The sequence below is a fragment of the Dermacentor albipictus genome, chromosome 3 (genome assembly GCF_038994185.2).
Source record: "Dermacentor albipictus isolate Rhodes 1998 colony chromosome 3, USDA_Dalb.pri_finalv2, whole genome shotgun sequence".
Classification (NCBI taxonomy): domain Eukaryota; kingdom Metazoa; phylum Arthropoda; class Arachnida; order Ixodida; family Ixodidae; genus Dermacentor; species Dermacentor albipictus.
The window spans coordinates 110,739,611-110,765,305 of record NC_091823.1 but is presented as its reverse complement, the minus strand read 5'-3'; the positions used below and the strand labels follow the sequence as shown (position 1 = coordinate 110,765,305).

The window sequence follows — 25,695 nt, the reverse complement described above, 5'->3', positions numbered from 1 at the left end:
GCTTTCATCATTCTCGCGCGTGGGAGTCCTGTGCTTGAAGCTTTCATCATTCTCGCGATTGGTCGATGCCGTGTGCTCGACTCTCTTTGGACTGGCGCTCTGTAGCCCACGCTCTACGCTGCCCACGCTATATACTGCCCACCCTTCCACTCCGTAAAGTCAAGCTCGGCGACGCCGCTGACGCGCTCGAAAGTTTGCCGAATCTTCGAGGACAACACGTCCTGTTAAAACTCTATTGCTGCACATGTACGTCTTTGTTGTTCATGTATACTACTCATTTCTGCCTTCGGGCCTGGAAAGTATTTTTATGAATGAATGAATGAATGAATGAATGAATGAATGAATGAATGAATGAATGAATGAATGAATGAATGAATGAATGAATGAATGAATGAATTTGGTGGAACTTTTCTGTTATGTTACGGATGTGCAGGCTCTTAGTATTTCTAATTTTTCGATTTGAGTATCTTATCGTATCTTCCCAGGTAAGCATCAGGACGACACGCGCAAATTGTGCCAGGAAGGACCAGCAACACTCAAACATATGCTGTGGGAGTGCAATGTAGTTATAGGAGGGATGGCAGTTACTCCGGAGACCCTGTCGTCTAGGTTGGCCGCCGCTCTGCGCAGCTCAGACCTCGGAATCCAGACGTGGGCAGTCCAGCAAGCCCGTGAGGCGGCGTTGAGGCAGGGCCTTGACGTTCCTCCGTGGGAGACCTGAGCCCGGGTCGCGTTAAACCTTGCCGGACGTACAAGAAAGTTGTATCCATCCATCCATCCATCCATCCATCGATTTGAGTTTTGTTTCAGTTTGAGCAGGACAGTTCATGCTCAGTTATTTTCCCGGAAAAAAGCGTGGGCGTGGTTAATTAGGATGTCATAGGATAAAGGTTAGAAGGAAAACAGTTTCGGTTAGTTTCATTTCACTGGGGAACCGGAACACCGAACAGCAAGAAAATCTTGTAGCCGGGTAAGTTGGTAATCCATTTGGGTAAACTGCTTCAGAGCGCAAGAGAAAACACTCACATAAATGCACGAACTCAAACAAAGACACACCCTAAGAAAGCACGCTGCCTTTTTCACCCAAGGTCCCAATGCCAGCTGTTTATTCGCCACATTAGTAATACACGCATAAATCACAGATTCCAAAAGGATCATGAGAGTGCCTTTATGCGATGTTCCATGGTGGCTGTGTGCATATTCGATTCCGTTATCATGCCAGACGTCTTACATAGGCAAGACTAAGCGTTGCTTAAAGACCGATTAAGGGAGCACGCTGAACATGTAAATAAAAGGGAAGACAAATTCGCGCATCTTGTTCCACAAGCGTTTTTGACATGGGTATGAGCCACAATTTGGTGAAACGTGTAATCTTGAAAGAAGCATAAGAAGAGAGGCACGTTTGGCTTTAGAAACGTTTTTTTTTTTTTGTGTGAGTAAGAATAAGAACTACTGTGTCATCGAGCATTCGTTTTTTTCTTTTTCCATCCGAAATGAGCTTCATACAGTTGAGCAGACATTCCATTCGCTGTTCTTGTTTCAGTGATACTTATCTCTGCTGCCAGATGGACTAATAAAACATTTTTGTACACCGTGACCCTTTGCCTTAATATATCCCGTGCACATGTTCACATCATGTCCGACAGAGAAGACTGCTTCAAAAGAACTACTTGTTTAGCAATTACTGCATGCCTTAAAATGAATACTGCGTATCCGTTAACACCATTACATCTCGCTTTGAATATATTATTGCAAAATCAATTGTATAGTACCAAAGGCGCATTGCCGCCATCGACGCCGTCGCCGTCGCTGTGATGTTCTGTATAAAGTTCAAGTGGTATAACATTGTCGCTGCGTGCCGTATGCTGTGGGTGGGAGGGAAAGCGCGCGAGGGTTAGCGGAGGATGGTGGCTTGATCTCGCGCGCGCAAGGGGGGAAGGCGGGGAGGAAGCGCGCCGTCTCCCATCGCGTGCAAGGCCTCGGGCATGCGGGGCAAGAGGGGCGTTTTACTCAGACGGCTGCTGTGTATGGCGCGGTTGAACGCGACCGCGCCAGTCCTATCTCGAAAGCGATCCGCGATGGGTACAGAGTCTAGGCGCGCCGAGTGCTGATAGCTTCGTGTGCACTGTGTTCTCGCCGCTTAGTTCGCGTTGAAGGGAGATGCAGCACGAAGGTGAATTCGCCTGCTGCTGCGCCGCTTTTCTTCAAGCCAGCGTTTTGACAGCGAGTGTCCGTGGTCATCGAGTTATCGAGATTTCTTTGTTTGCCTGGGCGCGCAACACCATGGTTGGTAATTTAGTTAGTAATTGATTGTTTACAAGTTTATATGGCCGACAAGTTGCTGTCCTTACTTCGTATAGCTGTCTAATTTGCTATCGTAATCGATGCTTTGCCTTGCGGGCGAAACTGCGACTTTCCCTAATTTATTTTGTTTATATTTATATATGCATTTGTTGATTGGTTGATTGATTGATTGATTGAGTGAGTGAGTGAGCGAGTGAGTGAGTGAGTGAGTGAGTGAGTGAGTGAGTGAGTGAGTGAGTGAGTGAGTGAGTGAGTGAGTGAGTGAGTGAGTGAGTGAGTGAGTGAGTGAGTGAGTGAGTGGACGACCGACCTACGGAATCAACTGCTGAATCGGCAGGGAAAGAAATTTGCCACCTGTTCTGACTTGGACCAGATGATCAACTCTTACTGAATAATTTCGCGAAAACATGAGCAGTCCCCCATCATAAGTTCTAGTTAGTGTGGGTTTACAGGTGCGTATTGCGAAAGAGCAACTTCAGTTAGTTTCTATCGCTTTTTTTCTACACAGCGTTGCGTGTCGGAGCCTGAGCTGCAGCAACAACAATAACAACAATGGCATGAACGGCGTCAACGGCGGCAGTGCGTCCGAGCTGCGCTCAAGCTTGGACTCGACCATCTGCAATGGGGCACTGTCCTCTTCCGTCAACGGGCACCGCAGGAGGCAGTCGCCGGATGGACCGAACGTCGACCCCCACGGCCGACGGCTACCCCTCTCGCCCGCCGGTGAGTCAGCCTCTCAAGGTCAACATGCGAACGATTTTGCGGGCCGGCTTCTTCCGGGCTCGTTTTCCTTTTTATTGCGGTACCAATTATATGGACACTTCAGGCGCATTTCTGCCGTCGCCATAACGTCCAACGGCGATTACATCGTCGCCGCGCGCAGTATGCTGTATGTGCGAGTGAAAGTGTGCGGAGGCGGGCCGACGATGGCTGCTCAATCTCGCGCACACAAGGGAGGAAAGCGGGGAGAAAGCGCGCGGCTTCCGTCGCATGCAAGGTACCGGAGGGGAGGGAGGGGGGGGGGCGTCTACTCCGGTGGCTGCTGCATATGGCGCGGCCGTGCAGGCCCTATCTTGAAAGCGATCTGCGATGGTGACGCGGTGCTCCGAGTGCTGATAGCTTTGTGGGCGCTGTGTTTTCGCCGCTTACTTCGCGTTGAAGCGAGAGACAGCACGAAGGTCAATTCGCTCGCTGCGGCTGCCGCGATACCTCAGTCCAGCGTTTTGACAGCCAGTTTCCTCGGTCATCGAGTGAGGTGTGTTCATGCTTGTCTGTACTCCCGTGACACCGTGCTTGTTAATTTAGTTAGTAAGAGAATGTTTACAAGTTTATACGGCCGACAAAACTACTATCCTTACTTCGTATAGCTGCCTACTATACTCCCTCCCGCGCTGACTCACCGCTTGCCTCCATATATGGCGTGCGGGATTGAGCCGAGATCATCAGTTGCCATTGCACCCTGTCACGAAATGCGCAGTTGCTGCCGGAGCCCAACTCCCTCTCCTCCCACGGCCTTTCGCGCGACGGAAAACGGCGCGTTTCCTCTCCGCTTTCTTCGTTCGTGCGATCCAGGGGCCATATTCTGAAACGATCCACTTCGGCGATACTATCGCCCCGGCGATAGTATCGCTGAAGTGAATCGTTTCAGGATGAGGCCCCAGATTAAGCCGCGATCGTTAGCTTCGCTCGCGTGCTTCCGCTCGCACATACAGCATATACGACCAGCGGCGACGGTGTTAGTGCCCTTGAACTTTATACGGAATATCGCGGCGACGGCAAAAATACGCTTGGAGTGTCCTACTGTATTATATCTAAGCTATGGCAATAAAAGAGAATAAGGGTGATAGAAAGAGAGAGGGAGGAAGACGAGCACAAACGAAGTAAACCGCATACACAATCCAGCTAGTGGTAGCAGGCAACGTTCATAAAGACTATTGTGTACGCCTGTATATACTTGGAACTTAAAAAGCGCAGATACGCAAAGTTACTTTGGTAGCACTGGCCGAGGACTCTGTTCTGTTAGTGGGCGATTGTGCAGTCGATCCACACTATCAAGCACTGAGCACATCACTTTCCTCTCGGCATTATGGCGCGGGCACGCACAGAGAAAGCGTGTGAATGTCTGGTCACAACAGCATATGTCACACCCATGTGGAGCTGTCGTCCATTCCAATGAGAAAGGCATATGAAACGGTAATTAAATGCGACGCCGAGTCACGAACAATACGACACGATGTATTCACGTCCTGGTATACCAGCTTTTGTTCTGGGGACAAAGAACTTAAGCGAGGCACGGTGGAAGCGTTCAAGTCCCACACGGGTAATTTGCACAATCAATGGACATCGAGCGTAGCACAACTGCGGCGTCAGTTCACGAAATCGGAATAAAAACGCACAGACCGCTCTAGTGTGCAAATACGAATACTGCAACTTGAATTGTGTGCAGTCTGCTCATAAGTGATACCAATTTTGATTAAATTACTGGCCGTAATGCATTCTAAATGGACACTAAGCAGTAATGGTGAAAGGACGGTAAATAATTTTAGACTGGTAAAGAATCCTTTCAAAACCGTATTTGCATTCGTTTGGCGGAAAATGGTTTGATTGCTAATGGAGGAAACGAAGGCCGATCTTCCGTTCATTGAATTTTGAGATGAAACCTGAGCGCAGGTACGCCAGCGTGACGTTACAAATTTCAAAGTATTGTGTCCTGTCTGGAAAAGTTCACAAAATCTGTTGGGCTAAGCCCTTTTTTTGTGTTTGTGTTTGAATGCAATGTAAGAGTTGCTGTTGCTGTTTTTTTTTTACTTATAATCAATCAACTAGACATGGATATACGCTGTGGAAACCCTCATATGCCAGGGCGAGTTGGGGTGGTATTCTGGACATTGTCAAATACTGCCATATTGTCGAATTCGCCATTGTCAGCTCTGAGTGGCCCAGAGGGCTTCTACGGCTTCTCTGATTGTCTCAATATGCCTCCATCACCGAATTTGACATTATGACATAATTTGACGATGGCCGGAATAGGCAACTCTCGGGACCTATTCTACGCGTTGTCAAATTCACCATCTTGTCAGCTCTGATTGGCTGAGAGGGCTGCTACGGCCTCTCTGATTCGCTCAAAACGCCGCCATTACAGAATTCGGCAATATGTTGTAATTTCACCATACTGAGAATAGCATCCCTCGTTTGGTAACTCAGGGTGCCCACCCGTCCTTAGCTTTTGCGCCTTTTCTGGCTTACCCACATTTTTACAATAATAATAAGCATTTTACTCTTACAGAGGCGTAACTCAATTATACACGTTAACTTCACATATCTACTTAGTGTCCCTTTAGGTTAAGCGGTGTTAGTGAATTGGGATTCTGCAATATCACGACGGTCGCTCGTGCATTGAGAGGACGCTTGATAAGCCAGGAAAGAAGCGATAGACGCGACGCCGCTGTGAACTTCCCGCGCCCTCTCGCCGTGATGACATGGATTTCGAATGTATCATAATAGGGTCTAGATAACTTTCCATCGGCAAACTACATTGCGTCCTAAAGAAACCAAAGACTGAATCTTCGAGAAGGATATCCGCGCAAAAGTCGCCCAAGTATGAGAAAGTACATTGATATCCGTGACACTACAATTACGTAGCGCCGTTCTGAAACAATACTTTAGTGGTCTAGACTTGAGTAGTGTTGATTTTAATTAATTAGTTTTGACCTAGTTGCATAGCGCCCGCCTCAGGTGCGGGAGGTTGTGGGTTCGATTCCCACTGCCCCCGGGCACCCACTGCATGGTTCTCAAATGGGCACAAGTATACCCCGGCCTGGCGTTCGGCTTTCTCAAGAGATGACGCTCTTGGAAATGGAGCCTGCGCCCTAGATTCCCGCCGAAACCGTTGTGAGCACTAAAAAAAATGAAGTGATGTTTGGGCCGCTCCCATGGCGGCCATTTCCCACGTGGCGCCCCAAATGCGCCTATTGCGGTGAAGACGCCTTTGGATTGGAGACAAACGCCCCTTTCCAAGCGTTGAGGTCCCATAATGGCCGAGCACGAGGCCTACAGCGCGCTTGCACCTATTTTACCGGTAGGTATTGGCAGCAGCACTTGTCTCCCACAGCCGCGGCGGATGCCCTTCAACAGGGCGGGCCGTCTGTGGTTGGATTTATTGCGATATCGATAGTATTGACACTCGGGGCGCGTTCGCGCCGTCGCCGTCGCCGTGCTGTCCTGCTACCGACGCCGCTGTATATGCCGCTCGAGCGCGGAATGTGAGAGGGCCTCCGGAGACGAGGAGTGCGTTTCGTATGGAAAGCCGACGATTGGAATTGGGTAGCTGTATTGCCTTGTTGGGTATGAAGCCTTCTGCTTTGTTGTAGCGCAGGCAGAATGACTAAGCACATAGAAAGACACATTAGGCAACACATAGCGCTTTGTCTTGTATAGTGTGCCTGCTTGTGTGCCTGGTCGTTCTGCCTGCGCTATACAGCAAAGTAGTAAAGAGAGGTGAAGTGGACGCGCTGTAAACGCCACGCTCGGTGGCGGAGTCGGGCAGCGTTCTGCCTTCTACTGCAGCCACGACCGTTGTGTGCCCGTGTACTATAAGCACACTAGCGCATACCTGCTAAGCTGAATGCGTGTGTGCAGCACTCTCAGTAAAACGGACAGTAAACGTCAAGCTAACGTCGCCTACTGTTTCACTCATATCAAGTCCCGCTCCCCCCACGAAATTTATGTGTACCAGGAATACCTGGCATAAAGCGACGAGCGACAACACCCGGCTGCCTCACCCCCTCCCGGATCAAGTGCGAGCCACTCCGCACCCCTTCATCCCCCACCCCTTATGAAAAACACTTCTGGCTAGAAAACTCCACTCAAACATCACAATAAAAGTTTTCTCTCTCTCTCTCTCTCTCTCTCTGGCTACGCCACTGCCGTGCAGCGTATATAACCGGCCGCCTTTCCGTTTAAACGCTCTAACTTCTTTTCTTCATATTCTCTCTCTATATATATACTGAGACGACAGCCATTCAGACGATTGTGAGCGTTATGCATTAATTTGTGGTAGTCCACTGCTAATTAATGTTATAGAAGAAAAAATAGCTCGCGCATTTAATAAAGTGAGCGACTCGGCTGGCGTCGTAACCTTCGGCTTAGCTACTGGCTGCCTCAACACGTGACGAGACGGACTAGCCCAGTGATAGAACTCCTAATATCTCGCTACCACGTATTTCGCTGATTGATTGATTGATTGATTGATTGATTGATTGATTGATTGATTGATTGATTGATTGATTGATTGATTCCGCGGGACTGCATTGGTTTCTTCAATCAGCTACTCTGCACAGCTTCGAGCGGTGCAAAGAGAGAATGTCTTGTGTTGCGGAAGCGTCCTGAACGTTTCTTTTTGCTTCCCTTAATCATGAAACCCTGCGTCTTTTCTCTGCGCGCTCTGCAGAAGCCCTTCTTTACTACGGTAACCGGTTGAGCAGCTACGAGCGTACCGAGGTGACCCAGTACCGCGATGTCTGGTACCTGGGCCTGGACACCAGCAAGATCGAGTACGACGAGGGGGTCGGCCAGAACGGCGGATACGACGACGAGACCGGCTCCTACATCAAGGTTATTACTGCGCCTTTATATTTCTTATCTCTGTATATCTCGCTATTTGTTTTATTTTATTAAAGCATAGCTTTCGTGCAAACCCTTCCGGTATTTGCTGACTGTGGCTGCTAGGTGCTGCTGCTGCTGCTGCTGCTTATTATTATTATTATTATTATTATTATTATTATTATTATTATTATTATTATTATTATTATTATTATTATTATTATTACGATGTTAGTGATGTCTTGTGAAATAGCTCACGCACAGCACAGGACAAACCACATATAACAAATCGGCTTATATATATGGATCCACCTGTACCATACACGCACAGTTGTGCGGGCGAATGGGCAAAATTATGCAATTAAACAACCAAGAGTATGTAAATATCTTCACTGCGACAAGTACACACCTTCAAGCACTTAATTCCTGCAGTAAAGCGAAGTTATTTCTTTTTATGCCTTCTTTCCTGGGAGGTTATCGCGTCTGCTCGGTTGGTTTTCTCTCCGAGTAAGTGGGCCGATCCCGGAGATTGTGTACTCCATGGTCGCCTGGGTCACGTCAGAATCATGGTATGCTGCAAAACGCAGTGCTTAGGCTGGAACAGTTGCACAGCATTTAATTACCCGCTTGTTCAGATTGTTTGTGCAATTTAAACCCAGCCGCTGTTTTACGACGTCTCGTGTCTGTTGGCGCTTTATTCTGAAGATGAATGTATAACAACTTGTCCATGTGTCGGGCCTTCTTTATTTCCTCTCTCTCTCTCTCTCTCTCTGTTTTGCAATATCCGCCGCTTCTTGCTGAGAACTGCACAGAACCATTAATTAATTATGTAGAACGTGTCAATAACACTACATTGGAAGGCCTAAATTTAGTTCGCGCCAAGACAAACAACGTGGCGAGTTGCCCGTGGAAAGTGCAAATATAGTTTATATTGTTACGCGAAGGACGAGTCAGCAAGACGAGCAACAATTTACGGGTTATATTTACAACAGCGGTTGCAGCGCTGACCGGTTAGATTCACCGCGCGAGCCCATGTTCGTTCTTCCGGTACGTTCATGCCCCGTTCACACTGAGACATTCGGCGTCTGGAGCGGCGCCCAGTTCGGCGGAACCCAGTTCGGCGGCGGCGAGATCCGCCGGAAAAGCCCCTTCCGCGCCGATCGCTCCCGTACCGATTTTTGCGGCAGCTGCCGCCGGATCGCCTCGCCGCCGCGCGGCGCTGACCAATCGGGGAGCGCGAAACAGAACTTCCAAAGATGGCGGCCGAGTCTCACGTCATGTCGCAGTTGTCGCAGTCATCGAAGTCCGCCGCGACATCCACATCCGAAATGCACATCGAACTGGTGCGCAACCACCCAGTCCTCTACGATAAGCGCCACTTGAAGCACAAAGACAACGTGCTGAAGGACGACTTGTGGCACAAGCTCGGTCGCGAGATTGGTGGGCGAACCCACCACCGCCGCTGCCGCCGTCTCTTCGGCGAATGCTTCTGCGCGTCATGCATCGCCAGAAAGGTGTTTGCCAACAGGCCGAGCAGTACTGCCTCTTCTTGCTCGGGGTTCATCATTGTCTTTTCAAGCAATGGTGGGGACGCGCAACATAAACACACGAACTCGATGCGAGCGGAGACAACTGCGCAATTTCGAGCCGCGCGAACATCCGGGATATCTCACGCTTGATGGAGGTTAGCACTTTATGGGACAGATGGCGCTGTATGTCCTTCCGGCGGCGCGGTCCGCAAGCAGTGTGAACTACGCGATTTTCGGCGGCAGGAGAATTCCATTCGCTGTAGACGCCGGATTCCTCAGTGTGAACGTACCAGCGTCTACAGCGAATGGAATTCTCCTGCCGCCGAAAATCGCGTAGTTCACACTGCTTGCGGACCGCGCCGCCGGAAAGACATACAGCGCCATCTGCCCCATAAAATGCTAACCTCCAATCAAGCGTGGGATGTCCCGGATGTTCGCGCGGCTCGAAATTGCACAGCAGTTGTCTCTGCTCGCGTCGATTTCGTGTGTTTATGTTGCGCGTCTCCACCATTGCTTGGAAAGACAATGATGAACCCCGAGCAAGAAGAGTCAGTACTGCTCGGCCTGTTGGCAAGCACCTTTCTGGCGATGCATGACGCGCAGAAGCATTCGCCGAAGAGACGGCGGCAGCGGCGTTGCTGGGTTCGCCCACCAATCTCGCGACCGATGTTGTGCCACAAGTCGTCCTTCTGCACGTTGTCTTTGTGCTTCAAGTGGCGCTTATCGTAGAGGACTGGGTGGTTGCGCACCAGTTCGATCAGCATTTCGGATGTGGATGTCGCGGCGAACTTCGATGACTGCGACGACTGCGACATGACGTGAGACTCGGCCGCCATCTTTGGAAGTTCTGTTTCGCGCTCCCCGATTGGTCAGCGCCGCGCGGCGGCGAGGCAATCCGGCGGCAGCTGCCGCAAAAATCGGTACGGGAGCGATCGGCGCGGAAGGGGCTTTTCCGGCGGATCTCGCCGCCGCCGAACTGGGTTCCGCCGAACTGGGCGCCGCTCCAGACGCCGAATGTCTCAGTGTGAACGGGGCTCCTCCTCTTTTCTCGAGCGATGGCGCCCACGTGCCTCGTTCAAGTAATCAAATACCACACACGTGTAGCAATACACATACGGACGCGCACGCACACTAAAAGTCACTACTCTATATAGAGCACTCAAATTATTGATGCATTTAAGGCACTATAAATGTTTAATACTCAAAGACCGTGAAGAGACATTACATTGCTATAATAGACAACTGAAGCACAAGAACAACAATGAAGTAGCCACAGAGTACTTTATCCACGAAGCCCACAGCCAAGTAAAGCAAAAAGAAAAAGAAATAAACAGCATGGTTTTCGCGTCGTCTGAGCGACTGCAGCGCCCGGGTGTGGCCTCCGGCAATCTTTACGTCGAATCCTACGTTACGCGCAGTTCACCTTCCCCAAATTGTTTCCAAGGTAATGCCTGCAACGAAATCAACGAAATCGATGTGAACTTCGGATTCCCATCTTCTCGGGCAATATCCGCGTTCCAGTCATTGCCTACCACAGAATGTCAGGTCGGTTTTTTAACGCGCAGTCGATATTCGCAGAAAGCCCCCCCCCCCACCCCCCACCCCCCACCCCTCCCCCCCACCCCGCACCTCCACAAGCAGTTTACCAATCAAGTTCGAGAATTACTTTCCGACGCTGTCGCAGGTTCGCTCACTGCAGTCAGACCCAAAGCCTTTTTCCCACCCACTTGGTGCGCGGGGTTCCAGGCACAGAGACGCCGGGGAAGACTGGTTAAGATGCTGGTTCGTTTCTTGCCTGTCGGCAGAAAAAAACACCGCTCAAACGCGTTTTCTTATTTTTGTGATGGGCATCTATAAAGTAGCTAGGCTTTCGAACGCCTGCAATCACCGATTCCATTTCCGCCGAACGGTGGCCATATTCAAACCATTTTCACCCCAAGAAAACGCGATGTGCGTGCACTTTATGCTTTATGTAGCCTTAATCGCGGCAGCTCTTTCCTTTTTTTAGAACTCTCTATATAGTAAATAAGAGGTAGCGTGCGAGAAGCCATCCACACGGTAAAATCGTTATTTACTTCACATCGCTTTATATACAAAGATTGGAGCCGGGTTCACAAAGTTTGTTCGTAAGTGCTCTTTGCCATTGGCTCGTCGCTTTCTTTAATTTCAATACGTCCAACATCCGAATTGGCTGCAATTCGCTCTACGAACAGTGCTAGCGTAAGTGCCTTTGTGAACGCCAAGGCCCCGTTCTTTGGACCGCTACTACAAACTGATAGCTTGATAGCAAAAACTGATAATCGATAGCGAAAATGCTGGCCGCAGCATAGCCTGCAGATGACAGTGCGCGCGTGGCAACGTAGTTTCATGCTCTGGTTGAGGTTAAGATAAAGAAGTGAAATCAGGCAGGTCATGTGATGCTTAGAGGAGATAACCGGTGGTCTGGTAGGACAACAGGACGGGTGCCAAGAGAAGGGAATGGCAGTCGATGACGGCACAGGACCAGGTCGTCTGATGAGATTACAAAAGCGCTGACATACGGTGGAGTCGATTGACTCAAGAGAGCGATTTTGGGAAATCGCTCGGAGAACCTTTCACCTTGCAGTGGAATAAGCGACGAAGACGAATGTTACGACGTCGATGACGAGGATGGTGATGACGACGGCTTGCTGCTTATAAAGAACTGCTTGACTGCGTCCGGCACATCAACGTTAATTTTTACAAAGGTTTCGTAAGTTTGTATTTCATAAGCAGTGCTCTTATGAGCACCGAAACACCGCACATACATCGAGTTTGAAGATACGCGCTGTGTAATACTTTTTTCTCTTTTTCTTTCGTTTTGCTTTTTGTAATAAATAAACAGAAGTTGTCGCCGTTTGCTGGAGATGGCTAGACCTTCTCAGTGGGCTAATAATATAGGTGAAACAAGTAACTAAAGGTATAAATTTTTGAATTCAGTAATACCTAAATATAACAGGGCATGAAAACACTAAGAACAAAAGTCTCTCTCGAAAAGTTCTCGTTGAAATGAAGTCCGCGGATGCCTGATGGTACATACGTTCCAGATGCATGAATAAGACACAGTGATGCACGATGCGGTAACTTTCAATATTCGTCGCAAATGCCAGCGTCTTCAAAGAAGCGTCCAAGTTTTTTCATTGATTTGCGATGTAGTGCATTTGATGGCCATGGAGCTATGCCAGTCATAGTCACACTATGCGAAGTCAAAAAGTTCGATGTAAATGAAGTAAACGAAGTTCTTGTTCGATGCCCTGTCTATGTGTGCAATATGCCGGAGACATTAGAGAGGAAGGCTGTGTACGTCCTGGGCTGTCGTAGTCGCACGAACATGTCGAAGTGGACGCACACTTGATTCGAAATAAGGCCACTGTAATACCACTTTATGGGGGAGGGCATATATAGCGCATATGTTTGTACACACTGTCCAGCTCACATGTAGCGCCACAATGTGAGTGTGAGTACTATATAGTTATATGTGATTATGCTTTTGCATATATTTTATGCGAAGTAAAATCAAGCTCTGGATCACAACAGCACAAAAGAGACATGAAATAGATGTAGAGTGACTCTCTTGAATATTACCCAAATGTTCTTATGGTTTGAAGGCTTGGTGGTACCACAACGCATGTCTTTCTTTCTTTCTTTTCACAAAATACTAAGAATAGCCAACTGCCGGCAGTAACTAAAAGTGCGGTGTACAGGCGATTTAGAAATTGAAGACATGAGACACAGACAATTGCCATGCTATAATCACGCGAAACCTACATATACGCTATAACACTTCTGGTCTTAACTCTTCATAGCCTTTGGCGAAATCGACTGGCTGACCGGCACGCTGAAAGACTTGGTTCACAAAGTCCTTCGCCTTTTTGTCCTCTGGTTCGCGAAACTATTATATGCAGTGAAAATTTTACGTTGTGTGCACACGGGGCTCAAGCAGCAGTCATTTCGGCCGCACCTTTTGCGTAGCCACGACAATGATGCTGGCACGCGATCTCTTTTTTTTTTTTTTTGCTCCCTGGTCATGTATATACTGTAAGTTAGCTAAAGTGACGAGAGATATTGAATTGTGACTATAGTTAAGGGCTACACAATTCACCAAATAGTAGTGAAAAGAAAAAAAATGAAAGAACGACTGTATACCAGAATAAGAAAGCAGTGCTCAGGCACATACGGAACTCAATGGCTTTGCGTAAAGCCTAGAAAAGTGCCCTTAATTGTCGTCGGCGCATTTCTGAGCGCGCGACGGCAATCGCTTCTATCTATCGTGCGAGGGGGTTCGCGCTCTCTCTGATGGACACAGAACGCTTTGTTCAAGTAAGCATAACGGCTGCCCATTGTTTGCGGTTAAAAGTTCAGATGACTTTTTTCTTTTGTCGTTTTCTTCGGCGACATTGGTAAAAGCCTCTCTCCGTAGCGCTATTCCATTACCTAACAGGGGGAAAAAAACCTCAGTTGTAACCAATACGAGCCAGCAACTCAAGAGCTTCAATTTACGATGGCTAGCGCTAATTACGCAATAATCGGTACGCGCATTTGAGCCTTGGAACGTATAGACCTGTCAATGCTCTAAATATTGCCGTGGCGCCGTTCGGCCGAAAATGTTCTTGTGGCATGAAAAAAAAAAGTCAGCTATGCCTTTTAAAAAAGGCCCTGACACTTATTTTACAAGTTGTATCAACCCTATCACACGCTTGTCACATATAAAAGGCTGGCACTTAGCAAGCGTAAAAGTTGTGAAACAGCTGCAAGATATTTTCACTATAAGGGTGATCTCGAAGCGCCGACCTGCATGCCGTCATCGACATTGTCACGAATTCACGACTTAGAGCAAAAATTTGCTCACGCTGCATGTAAATAAGGCTGGGATGACAATGGCTGTGCTCGTTGTAAACGCCGCGCACGTTCCAACTGGCTGCGCTTGGCGTGTGACAGCGGCGTGGCGAACTAGCCAATGTACGGTGACGTCAGGACGCATCCACCTCTTGGGTACCAAAACCGAAACCGGCCAGTAGCAAGAAGTGTTATAGTAAATAATGTAGGGCATTGTGACGCTTGCCAGTATTTTCTGTAGGTTTCGGAGGATTTGTGTCTTCGTTTCCAGGAAGAAAAAGGAAACACCACAAGTTTGAAAGGCCATGTCAGCACTCTTTTAACGACACGAATTTGGAAGACTGCGTATACTCGATATACCCAGTGCATTAACGGCCCGCTGTCCTTGCACGAGCCTTAATTGCGTGGCGTTCCATATAGCCTCTAAGCTTGAAGTTCATTGAAGGCCAATCAAATCAATAACAGGTTGAATGGACTGCTGTGATGCGTTTGTAAATGTCTTCTCGTGCGTAGATTGACCGAATCTTAGAGACATGCCTCTTGCGAGCAAGATATAGGGCTTTTTTCGCCACCTTCTCTTCCTTTCCTTCTTTCGTTCGTTTTCTTTCTTTTTTTTTTCAAGCTGCATATAATCGAGACGTGCGCCTGTCTTTAGGAGAAGGCCCACTTACGCCCTCAGCTTCTGTCTATTTCATCAGACGTCCCTATATAATGACCAACGATCCTTCGCTATACCGCACAACGAGACGGCACGTACGTCACCAAGGTATACCAAGCTAAATCGGGTACGGCGAGGCACGAACGACGACGCTGCACACGAAAGCGAATGACCGAGTGCGTCAACCCGAGGCGCGGTTGGCACAGAGGCGCAGCTCGATCGCTTTTGGGACCAAATGTGCGAGCGTCTCCATTACGCCTGTGGCTCTCAGCGGGCCACCGCGAGTGCGTGGATGACTGCAGCGCTTGCGAGATGACAGCACCTCGGTCTTAAGGGACAACGTTTGTTTGTTTGTTTGTTTGTTTGTTTGTTTGTTTGTTTGTTTGTTTGTTTGTTTGTTTGTTTGTTTGTCGCTGCCATCACCTGCGCGAGCCCTGGGGGCAATCGCGCCATGCGACAGCCAAAATTGATTCGGAGAACCTATCTGCGCAGCTCCCCGGGAGGCTGTCGGCCTCCCGGGGAGAGAGAGAGAGAGAGAGAGAGAGCCTGACGCACTATATGGTTTCGATGTCGTACGCGTACGCTGTCAAAAGGCAAGAGAGAGAGAAGGAAGGAATAAAAAGAAAAGAGGGGTAAACGATGATCGGAACGAGGACGAAGAATGAGGCCTGAAGTTGATGCGTCTCGGTATACGGTAAATATAGTCGGGATCGTTATGGGAGGCTTGAGCGCCGATATATCACACACGAAAGTCTGCTGTGCTGTCATTACAGCCTGTCAACGAGAATTTACTTCTTTTTCATTTCGTTTTTTTTTCCTTCTTTATTTGTTTATCGTTTCGTTCCTTTTTGCTTCCGATGCAAAGTAACAAATGCAGTTTCCCAGTAAAATTTGATTGCATAAATACAGCCGTGCTGCATGAATAACACGTCGGTCTATGCATCTGATAGGCATCATTAATCACTGTTTCTGTTTCTTCTTTATTTAAGCGAAGTTTTGATGCCTTATTTATGTGTGGACTTCGTTATAACGTGAGACCAGGATCACTTGAATCCTATTACGGATTTAATTAATGTTTCCACCGCGCGTTTCACTGACCTCCTTGTTACAACGCATGGGTTATTATGCGTGCTGTACTCAGCGTTTGCCGTGAATTCTTGTGTATATCGTTGCGCGAATGAAAAGGACACCAGTTGATCAACGAAACAATAAGAAGAAAGTATGCATTTTGCTTGAGCCACCGCCATGCTTCTGTACCAATTTACATCGCGGTGTCAGGCTTCCTTTACTAATTTATCTGTGTTTCAGTGGCGCGTATACCAGTCCAGATGCTAATCGGATGCTTCGTACCCGCCCTACCAATGACGTGCGCAGATATAGGAGCGTGCGAGGCCTAATGGACTTGGTTTTTTACCTGTAACTTTGCATTGGCCCAGTTGCCCGCGCGTTCTCGAATCTATGTACTTGAATATATTGCTCGTTTCTGCATGGTATGTATACGGCGACGCGTTCATAAATTAAATGCCTGGCCGGCTTGAGCCGTGATATTATACAGATTTGACGTTATACTCGTCGCTATATATCGCTGTGATATCAGCGAAACCGAGCGCGTTCATCTATAGTTGGCGCCGCATTGATGCAGCTTCTCAGAACATCAAACTCGGACGACAGGAACGGACACGCCGTGAGCACCCATTCCCGTTGTCTTTGTTTGGCGCACTGCGAAAATTTTTTCCACTGTGATTTGAGAGTGCGCGGCTTCTGTTTCTGCAGACCGCAATAAGTTGGACCGATAGAAGCCTTATACATTCCGAGCTCACCTTTCGGCGGTGTTTGTGTCTCCTCACCGTCACAATACAACGGGACAATTATGAAGTCTTCCCACGCGCAGACACGGGCCGGTATCCCGCGGAAGTCGTAGACGCACGGCCATGATGCACCCACGACTCCCACGAATGTCTTGCCGTGACGCCGCCGTGTTGGAGCAACCCGCAGCAGCCGCCCACTCCCTGTCACGAACTCAAACTTCTCTACAGGCGTGCGAACGTTGCTCTAGCGAACCCAGACTTCAGTTTGAATGCAGCCGCGCGTGGGCCGGTAGGTGCGGGTCGCCGCGCTATTGGAACAACAGGCTCCCGTTCCGCGGTGCACTATATTGCCGAGTGACGTATACTGGCCGCTCGAGGCACTTTGCGTGTATTTGCGGGCTTAAAAAAAATTGTGAGGTTTTACATGCTAAAGCTGCTTTCTGAGGCACGCCGCAGCGGAGGACTCCGGAAATTTAGACCAGCTGGAGTTCTTTTAACGTGCACCTAAATCTAAGCACACGGGTGTTCTCGCATTTCGCCTCCTAGGGAATGCGACCACCGTGGCCGGGATTCGATCCCGCGGCCTTGTGGAGCAAGATGGGATGCGACTGTAAAAAAAAAAAAAGAAAGAAAAGGAAAAAAATATGGGGGGTTTTAGGGACAAAACCAGGATCTGATTACGCGGTACGCAGTACAGTGAAGGACTGAAATTTGACTGCCTGGGGTTCCTTAACGCGCACATCAATTTGGGAACACGAGCGCTTGATTGTGCACAATATACTACGTCACTCGTTCATTCGAATCTTTGGTTTACGTTACTGGCGCAAATATAAAACAGAACAGAATCAAAAGATACATGCGCCGCAAACGCTGGGCCGTCACTGTGTGGTTTATGTCCGCCCGCGTTCAGTTTTAGTTTCCGCTGGTGGCTAGCTGGCCTGCTGAATCTGGAATCCAGTAAGCAGCTTGCTAGCCCTTAAAACAGAATTTCTCACAGTTCATAGTATACACATCACCGCAAATGTATACGTGTTACGGCGGCACACGAGCGCACTTATATCCACTCGCTGACAGCAAAATCTGTTACACTATGTATGGCCATAACGTCCCTCTTTGTGCGGCGATGAAAGCAACAATTCTTTACGCTGGTATGCAGTTATATGCAGCCCAAAGAGAGAGAGAGAGAGAGAGAGAAAGGCAAAGGAACGACAGGGAGGTTAATCCGAGATTATCTCCGGTTGGCTACCCTGTACTGGGGGAGGGGCATATTGATGCAATAGGTGGGAGAGAAAAGGATTCAAAAGAAAAGAAAAGGAAAACCTAAACACACACACGCACGTAACCTCGAAGAACAGTTATGGGCTGTCCAACGGACCCGCGACGCGGCGGAGAGGCTCGGCCTCTCTGCCCCGACGTGGGAGCGACCGTTCATCCATCCATCCACCCATAAGGGTATATGCCACAGATAGAGAGGGCGAGAGAGAGGGAAGCGCTTTGTTGAAATGCAGAAAGTTCTGCCGCCATGTAAGTAGGAGCTTACACATGTGACTCTGCATGCAGAAAGGGATGGGGAGACAGGAAGGCCCTGGGAGAAGGTTGGCATGAAACAAAAATAAAGCAAGAAGATATATGATCATGGCACACGCAAGGGAGACAAAGGTTATGCTGTGCATGTAAACGTGCTAGAGCTTGTCAATTAGGCCGATGGTTACGAAACCGAAGGAATGGCTGTATAACCGTACAATTTGTATTATCATAACATAGAAATAAAGCAGCGCGACATTAATTACACGAGTGAATAAAACGATGAATAAAACGGTGGCTTTTACAAAATAAGCGCAACCGTACTTCATGGGGAAAAAAAGCAAAAGAATACTTCCCCATAAACGACTGTAGTGGCGGCGTGTAATTCGACAGAAGAAAAAAAGAAGGAGGGGGGGGGGGGGGGTAGGGGACACAGAAGCAAGTAACGCGCACTGGCACACACCTTGCACGAAATAAAGTTTTTAAAAATTCTTGAAGCACCTGTTTCCTAAAGCCATTGTGTTCCCTCCTCGCGTGAATGCGCAGGTGATGCACGACCACATCGCGTACCGGTACGAGATTCTGGAGGTTATCGGAAAGGGCTCCTTCGGCCAGGTCATCAGGGCCTACGACCACAAGACCAAGGACCACGTCGCACTCAAGATCATCCGCAACAAGAAGCGGTGAGTACCCGCTTCTCAGATTTTCACCTGCACTGTACTCAACTGTTTCCTTTCCTTTTTTCGTGTCGACTTTTCCTTCAATGCTAGCACCTGCATAATCTTCTCTCGGGCTGCGAATACTCGGCACTAACACAAAGGTAATTAAGGCAGAACTCGCGAACAGGTACACATCGCAGGTTTCAAAACACATTTTAAAACAGATTTTAATACACGTTTAATGTACTTTTTAGGGGGATTGTCACTCACCAGAGGGCATTGCGTAGTGACTTTTCGACTCCAGAAATGTGACACACTGACTTCATCCTCGTCGCCATATCGGAGAACCATCAGGGTGAGACGTGACGTCACGTGCAAGCTATCTTGCACGTGTCGAACGTATCAGCAGGCTCTCACAGCGGACTCCGTCATCTTTTAAGAAACAGAATTAAACGAAAACGGTGCACACTAACGAGACAGGAATGCTCAGCGTGTGCTATCTCCGTTGTTAAATGCCATGCACTGATTAGCCCGTGGTGTCGGCACTTAAAAGCCAAGATTTCTTTTTTTTTTTTGAGTAGAAAGTATAAGGCAGGATACAGTGGAGATTCTACAAAAATATGAAAGTAGATTATAACTTATTGCTTTAGAGAAACATCTTTTTTTTTTCTTTCGAGGTAATGCGTGTGATTTACAAAGGGATAGCAAACTTGGAGACATTAAAACGAATTCAAACTCAATTTGCAATTTTGTGAAATTTCAAGAACTCTTTCGCCGCACAATGCGACCTCTGTCGAGGTTTCCCGCAGACTTCCGGATAGGGGTAGTACACCAGGCACGTGCACCCCCCTCCCCCCCGCGAAATGTGTTTGTCAGTATGCTGCCTTCCCCTTCCTTCCCCTTTCCTTCCCCTCGCTCCCTTCCCCTCCCCATCCTCGGTATAGCGCGTGGCCCGGCCGGAAAAAAAGTTATGGCTACGCCACTGGCACATGGGCAGAGTAAATCTACTCCTATCGAGGAGTAAGAGAACCACCGAATATCAATTTAAGTATGCACTCTAAATGCAGTTTACACCCTTAGGGGCGTACCTTTGTCTCACTATAATATTATCGTGCCTTGCTTGCGTTTCCTTTTGTTGAAAACTCTGCTCTCGTTACTTTCTCATCAAGAATGCTAGGTCACGATTAACCTAATACGTATCTTTATCTTATATCAGCAAGCACTATCACACTGCATATGCGCTGGCACAAATTGCCTTTATACTAATACGTGCTCAATGCAAATTCCCGTCAGACTAACAGGAAACTAATAATCAATTGTACTATCAGACTCCTATCAGACTAATAAAATAGATGTCTTATACACCAAATAGAAAAATGTATTACCCACATGTACGCGCCGGCGTCAGCTCCCGACTGGTTGTGTAAGTGAAAACTGTTATTTCTTGTCAGAAAGCTTCTGCAACCGAGCTATAGGTTCGTTCAATAAGGATTTTCCCTGTCTCCTTTGCCGACGTGGCAAGTTTCGTGTACACTTCGAAAACGCCTCCGTGTACTGGCCGGTGAACAAAAGTGGGGAATCTTGCAAATTTCTGTAATCTCACTCTATCCGCAATTGCTTGTTGGCGCAATGGTACAATGGTTTATCTTGCCCCCTAGCCGGCTTGCACTCGTGATGTATCTTAGTCACTGCATATGCTCCCCTGGAGCATGTGCAGTAATTCTACTGCATGGCAGTCGAAATGTCCCGAGTAAATTGTCCTATTTGTCACTATTGTAACTGCCGTAAATATACCAAATCGCCATTTTCTTCTCCTCGTTGCCCCCCCCGCCCTTCTGTCCTCTGTTCAGGTGAAAACCGTCGCGGCCGGCAGAATTCTCCCCTTTCCTTTCTTTCTTCCGATAGCCGCGAAAAGAGTCGCTCTTTCCACAACCAAACGCCAGCCGACATCGCAGCGCGTGCATGCGGTTCCCATAATACACATGCGTATCCAAAGTTTCGATGAAACCAGAAGCTATTGCCGCACAAAGGCGTTTGCCAGCGGTGGATTTTTAACGCGTGAACACAAGTATCTTCTGGGAACTTTCTCCTTAGTTCTTTCGCTTTTACTAGGATATTCATTTTAATTCACAGAAAGATACGCCAGAGAGGGAGAAAGAGAGAGAGAGGAGGGAGGGAGAGAAACGAATAGGGAAAGATAGGGAGATTGGCTACCCTTCACACGGGCAGGCGGAAAGGGGACAAATAGATAAGGCGAGAAAAGAAAAATAATTCACAGAGTCAATCGCAGAGGAATCTCCGCTGTCACAAGCGTTCTTACAATCCTTAGTTCTTCCGCTTTTACTAGGATATTCATTTTAATTCACGGAAATATACGCCAGAGAGAGAAAGAGAGAGAGGAGGGAGGAATGGAGAGAAACTAATGGGGAAAATAGGGAGATTGGCTACCCTTCACACGGGGCGGAGGAAAGGGGAAGAATAGATAAGGCGAGAAAAAGAAAATAATTCACATAGTCAATCACAGAGGAATCTCCGCTGTCACAAGCGTTCTTACAATCCTTAGTTCTTCCGCTTTTACTAGGATATTCATTTTAATTCACGGAAATATACGCCAGAGAGAGAAAGAGAGAGAGGAGGGAGGAATGGAGAGAAACTAATGGGGAAAATGGGGAGATTGGCTACCCTTCACACGGGGCGGAGGAAAGGGAAAGAATAGATAAGGCGAGAAAAAGAAAATAATTCACATAGTCAATCACAGAGGAATCTCCGCTGTCACAAGCGTTCTTACAATCCTTAGTACTCCCGCTTTTACAAGGATATTCATTTTAATTCACAGCAATATACGCCAGAGAGAGAGGAGGGAGGAAGCGAGAGAAACGAATAGGGAAAGATAGGGAGATTGGCTACCCTTCATACGGGGAGGAGGAAAGGGGAAGAATAGATAAGGCGAGAAAAGAAAAATAATTCACAGAGTCAATCGCAGAGGAATCTCCGCTGTCATAAGCGTTGTTACAATCCATTATCCTTCACAACATGCAGAAGGGCTTTTGTGGCCTTTTGCATGCGCGAATGCATGAGTCATGGTTCAAGGATTATCATATGCAGCACATTTCTTCCGAGAGCGCTCTGTTGTCTAACAGGTTGAGTTTATCTCGTAGAGTACGTCATTGGGTGTCAAAAGATGGGCAGTGGCACAGAAGGTGCTCTAGAGTCTCATCGCGCCCGCACAAATTGTACGCTGCGCTTTTGGCCATCCCTATTAGGAATGAAGATGTGCCAGATTTTGCGTTCTCAGTCATGGCCTTGGACACGCACGTGGCTTTCATTGGTTGCAGGGAATCAGACTGCCGCCATATTAATATATTTCGATCGATTTTCTAATCAGTACGATGTTATCGACATATCATAGGACTGCTAGGAGCTTGAATTCCGCAGTTAAAACTGCGGCAATTTCGCAGCACTCAAACACGTGGGAACCTACTTGCCTGAAAGCTTTTATATTAATGAATTAATACATAAATAATTGCATGGAATAACACAGGTAATTTCTTTTAAATACAACATATTTTTCTTGGATATTAATGGGTGTTTCGGCAAAATATTTACCCGAGTTTTGGTAAGCAAGAGAAAAAATGCTGGCATGAACGGGAAGAACAAGCGCCTTTGACTCTTCGAAAACGCAGGACAATTAACTGACGTTATAACCTGATAAATGATCACTGTTCAGCAGTGGGGGAAAAAAAAGGTGTGTCAGAAGTGGGATTCGAACCCACGCCCACATTCGTGGACCAGAATTCCCATGCCCTTATGAAGGGGAAGGCAGTGCCTTGAGTCTGGCGCCTTAGACCACTCGGCCATCCTGACAGCTGGTGCGCCGATTTTTAACGAGTGATGAGCTAAGTGTGTTCTTTAATATATATATTTTTGTTCCTTGTTTATTTTCTCATGTCGTTTTTATTTGCCGTGGTATTATGTCACTTGAACGTTAATTCCTGACACGCCTACCGTTATTTAAAGGCCACCTAACGTGTAGGCGTTTTAGCTGACCCACAGGGTAGGGGAAGATTCACTGCAGTAATACGGTGGCTAGAAGCCACCGTACCCCTTTTAGCTACCGCAGCAGTAGTGTTTTGGAGTAAGCACCACCAAAAATTATGTGATCCCTGTGAAGACAACAAATAGGTAGGTGGAGAACGTCGCCGCAAGCTGCTATAACCGAATTTGGCACAGATGTCTTGTGAAATACTAAAAAACCAAAATAAAATCGAAGGGTACGTGTGTTCGCATCCCTGGAAAGCAAATTAAGTGCTCTGCGCCAAAGTATATAATTATATGTATCTTGCTATAAGTACGGCGAAACCCACTGCAACAAGCTTGACTTTGTGGCGCCATCTCTCGGGCTTTTCTCACAACCTGCCACCGCGGGCATCTTGAAACTTTTTATGTCGATTGTATTGCTTTCACCCCTTTCAGTTGCATATTCCAAAACTAATTAGAGCTTGTTGATCGTAATTATTTAGAACAATGGTAAAATCAGTCTGCGCATTCTTTTATTGTCTGGGTTGGCTTGTGTCTGCTTTAAATAATGCCGATAGGTCACTTTAAGTAGTAGTAGTAGTAGTAGTAGTAGTAGTAGTAGTAGTAGTAGTAATAATAATAATAATAATAATAATAATAATGCAATATTTATTTTTAATTTAACAGGGTGGTGATTTGGGTGAGTTATAGTAGGATACAACTGAAAAAAACAGCAGTTGGCAACCAAGGCACATGGACCGCGCGGGATTGTTACTCCGCCAACTCTATGACTCCGCCAGCCAACCACAGAGGCAAACGAAATTGTCATCATACATTCGTCATGCGACCATTTCAAAATGGCGTCGTACTTAAGAGGAAGCTTTAGCTCGGGCCCAACTCCGACGCGGCCTATTCAAATACATGTAAAAACGCAAAAACGTTTTTCTGAGATAACCCTTGGACCGATTTTGATGAAATTTGTTGCATTTGAGAGAGTAAGATAAATTCTAGTGACTGTTGGAAGCAGAATTTTGATTTAGGGCTTGAATTTTGTTAGAAAGATTTTCAAAAATTCAGAAGTTTGAAAAAAATAGAAGCATGAAGTTTACAAACTAATAGCTCTGCATCAAGAACAGATATCGCGGTTCTGTAAACGGCATCCATTAGATCATTCAAAGCGGACAAATATTAAATGTCATTTTACATCTTACGTGAATTTGTTACATTGTTTACGAGGGTTCTGCAAAAGTTGCAATTACATATTATTACATTTTTTGAGGTTCATGTGTAACATATCAATTTTGTCCGCTTTAGATGTGCTATCAGATGCAATTCACAGAATTGCGATATCATTTTTTCTTGTTGAGTTACAGAGTTGTAAACTTGATAGTTTCGTTTTCTCAAATTCGCAATTTTTGTCATTTTTTTATAAAATATTGAGGGCCTAACTCAAAAATTCGAAACCAACAGTCACTAGATTTTAAATTTTTCTTTTAAATGCAGCAAACCCAGTCAAATTTAGTGCAGTGGTTGCCGAGAAAAACGAATTCTCCTTTTACATGTATTTAGATAGGAGCACCCGAGCTAAAGCTTCCTCTTAATGCCGGAGCCTCCGGTGCCTCCGGAGCGTCTGCTGTTCTTGAAGAGTCTTTTCATCGGCGGAAGCAATGAAGTAGGTGTGCAAGAGACACGGACAAATCTGAGCTTTTCACTCTTTAAAAGTCCGCGGTACAGCTAATTTCACTGCTGACACCGTTTTACTCATGAAACTTCACTGCCAACTGAAGTGAAACTTGACAATAAATAGTTGCAGCGAAGCATGCGTTTTATTCCAGTTCAATAAAGAATTAGGCTTTCACCGCTTCATTATAATACACGAGTGAAAACGTGCAAAATTACGCGCTTATAATTTTATTTTTGTGGTTACCGCCTTATTTAGGTAACAGAGGAAGTTTGAAATCTGAACTATTTGCAGCTTCGCGGAGGAACAGTGGCTGGCGGTTATGAGGGCGTGGGCGGGGCTTCTCTGCAGACTTGAGTACACAAGGCAAAACAATGGACAAGGCAATCTTGCTTTACATAGTTGATTGACCGCCATTATGACCTACGTCTTTTTATTTATTTATTTATTCTTTTAAAAACACATTATTAATTGTTGAAGTTCAACACCTCAACACCTATGTAAGCTTTGACAGATGCCATAACAAAGGGATTCTTTAAAAAAAAATTTTAACACCTTGTACTATGCAACTGGAAGCTTACCATTATCATTGAGAAAGGTGTACAATCAATGCAATCTATTGGTGCTGACATGTGGGGCAGAAACTTGGAGACTGACTAAGAAGCTCGAAACAATAAGGACTGAGCAAAGAGCAATGGAACGAAGAAAGTTAGGCGTAACATTAACAGACAGTAAGAGAGCGGTGCACATGTGAATCAGAGAGCAAACAGGGATAGCCAATATTCTAATTGACATTGAAGGGCCCCGAAACAGTTCCAACAAATTTTGTAGACAGGTAGGGTACAGCTAAAGTTAGTCATTCGCACCACAATCTGTTTGAAATGTCTCAAAAGAAATGGAACTGGGCGGGTCATGTAATGCGTCGGTTAAATGACCGAGCGATGGACCATATTAGGGTTACACAATGGGTGCCAAGAGTAGGGAAGCGCAGCTGAGGGCGTCAGAAGACTATTAGCGGCGAAAATTAGGAGTGGCGCCCTCTCGCGTGTGACGTCACGGC

General features: G+C 47.0%; 1 protein-coding gene and 1 non-coding gene across 3 annotated transcripts in view; one reads left to right on the top strand and one right to left on the bottom strand.

Annotated features, from left to right (window-relative positions):
• The window catches only part of LOC135908466 (dual specificity tyrosine-phosphorylation-regulated kinase 4-like), a 224,476-nt gene that overhangs the window by 181,374 nt on the left and 17,407 nt on the right, over nucleotides 1-25,695 (top strand). For both annotated transcript variants that reach the window (XM_065440238.2, XM_070535928.1), the window contains exons 3-5: nucleotides 2,813-3,027; nucleotides 7,754-7,917; nucleotides 18,825-18,961. In XM_065440238.2, coding sequence (XP_065296310.2) covers nucleotides 2,813-3,027; nucleotides 7,754-7,917; nucleotides 18,825-18,961 — 516 coding nt within the window. The remainder of the gene's footprint in view (nucleotides 1-2,812; nucleotides 3,028-7,753; nucleotides 7,918-18,824; nucleotides 18,962-25,695) is intronic.
• Nucleotides 22,686-22,801, bottom strand: TRNAL-CAA (transfer RNA leucine (anticodon CAA)). Its single transcript has 2 exons — nucleotides 22,764-22,801; nucleotides 22,686-22,731 (listed from the first exon to the last, which is right to left on the bottom strand). It is a non-coding gene; the product is annotated as a tRNA-Leu (tRNA).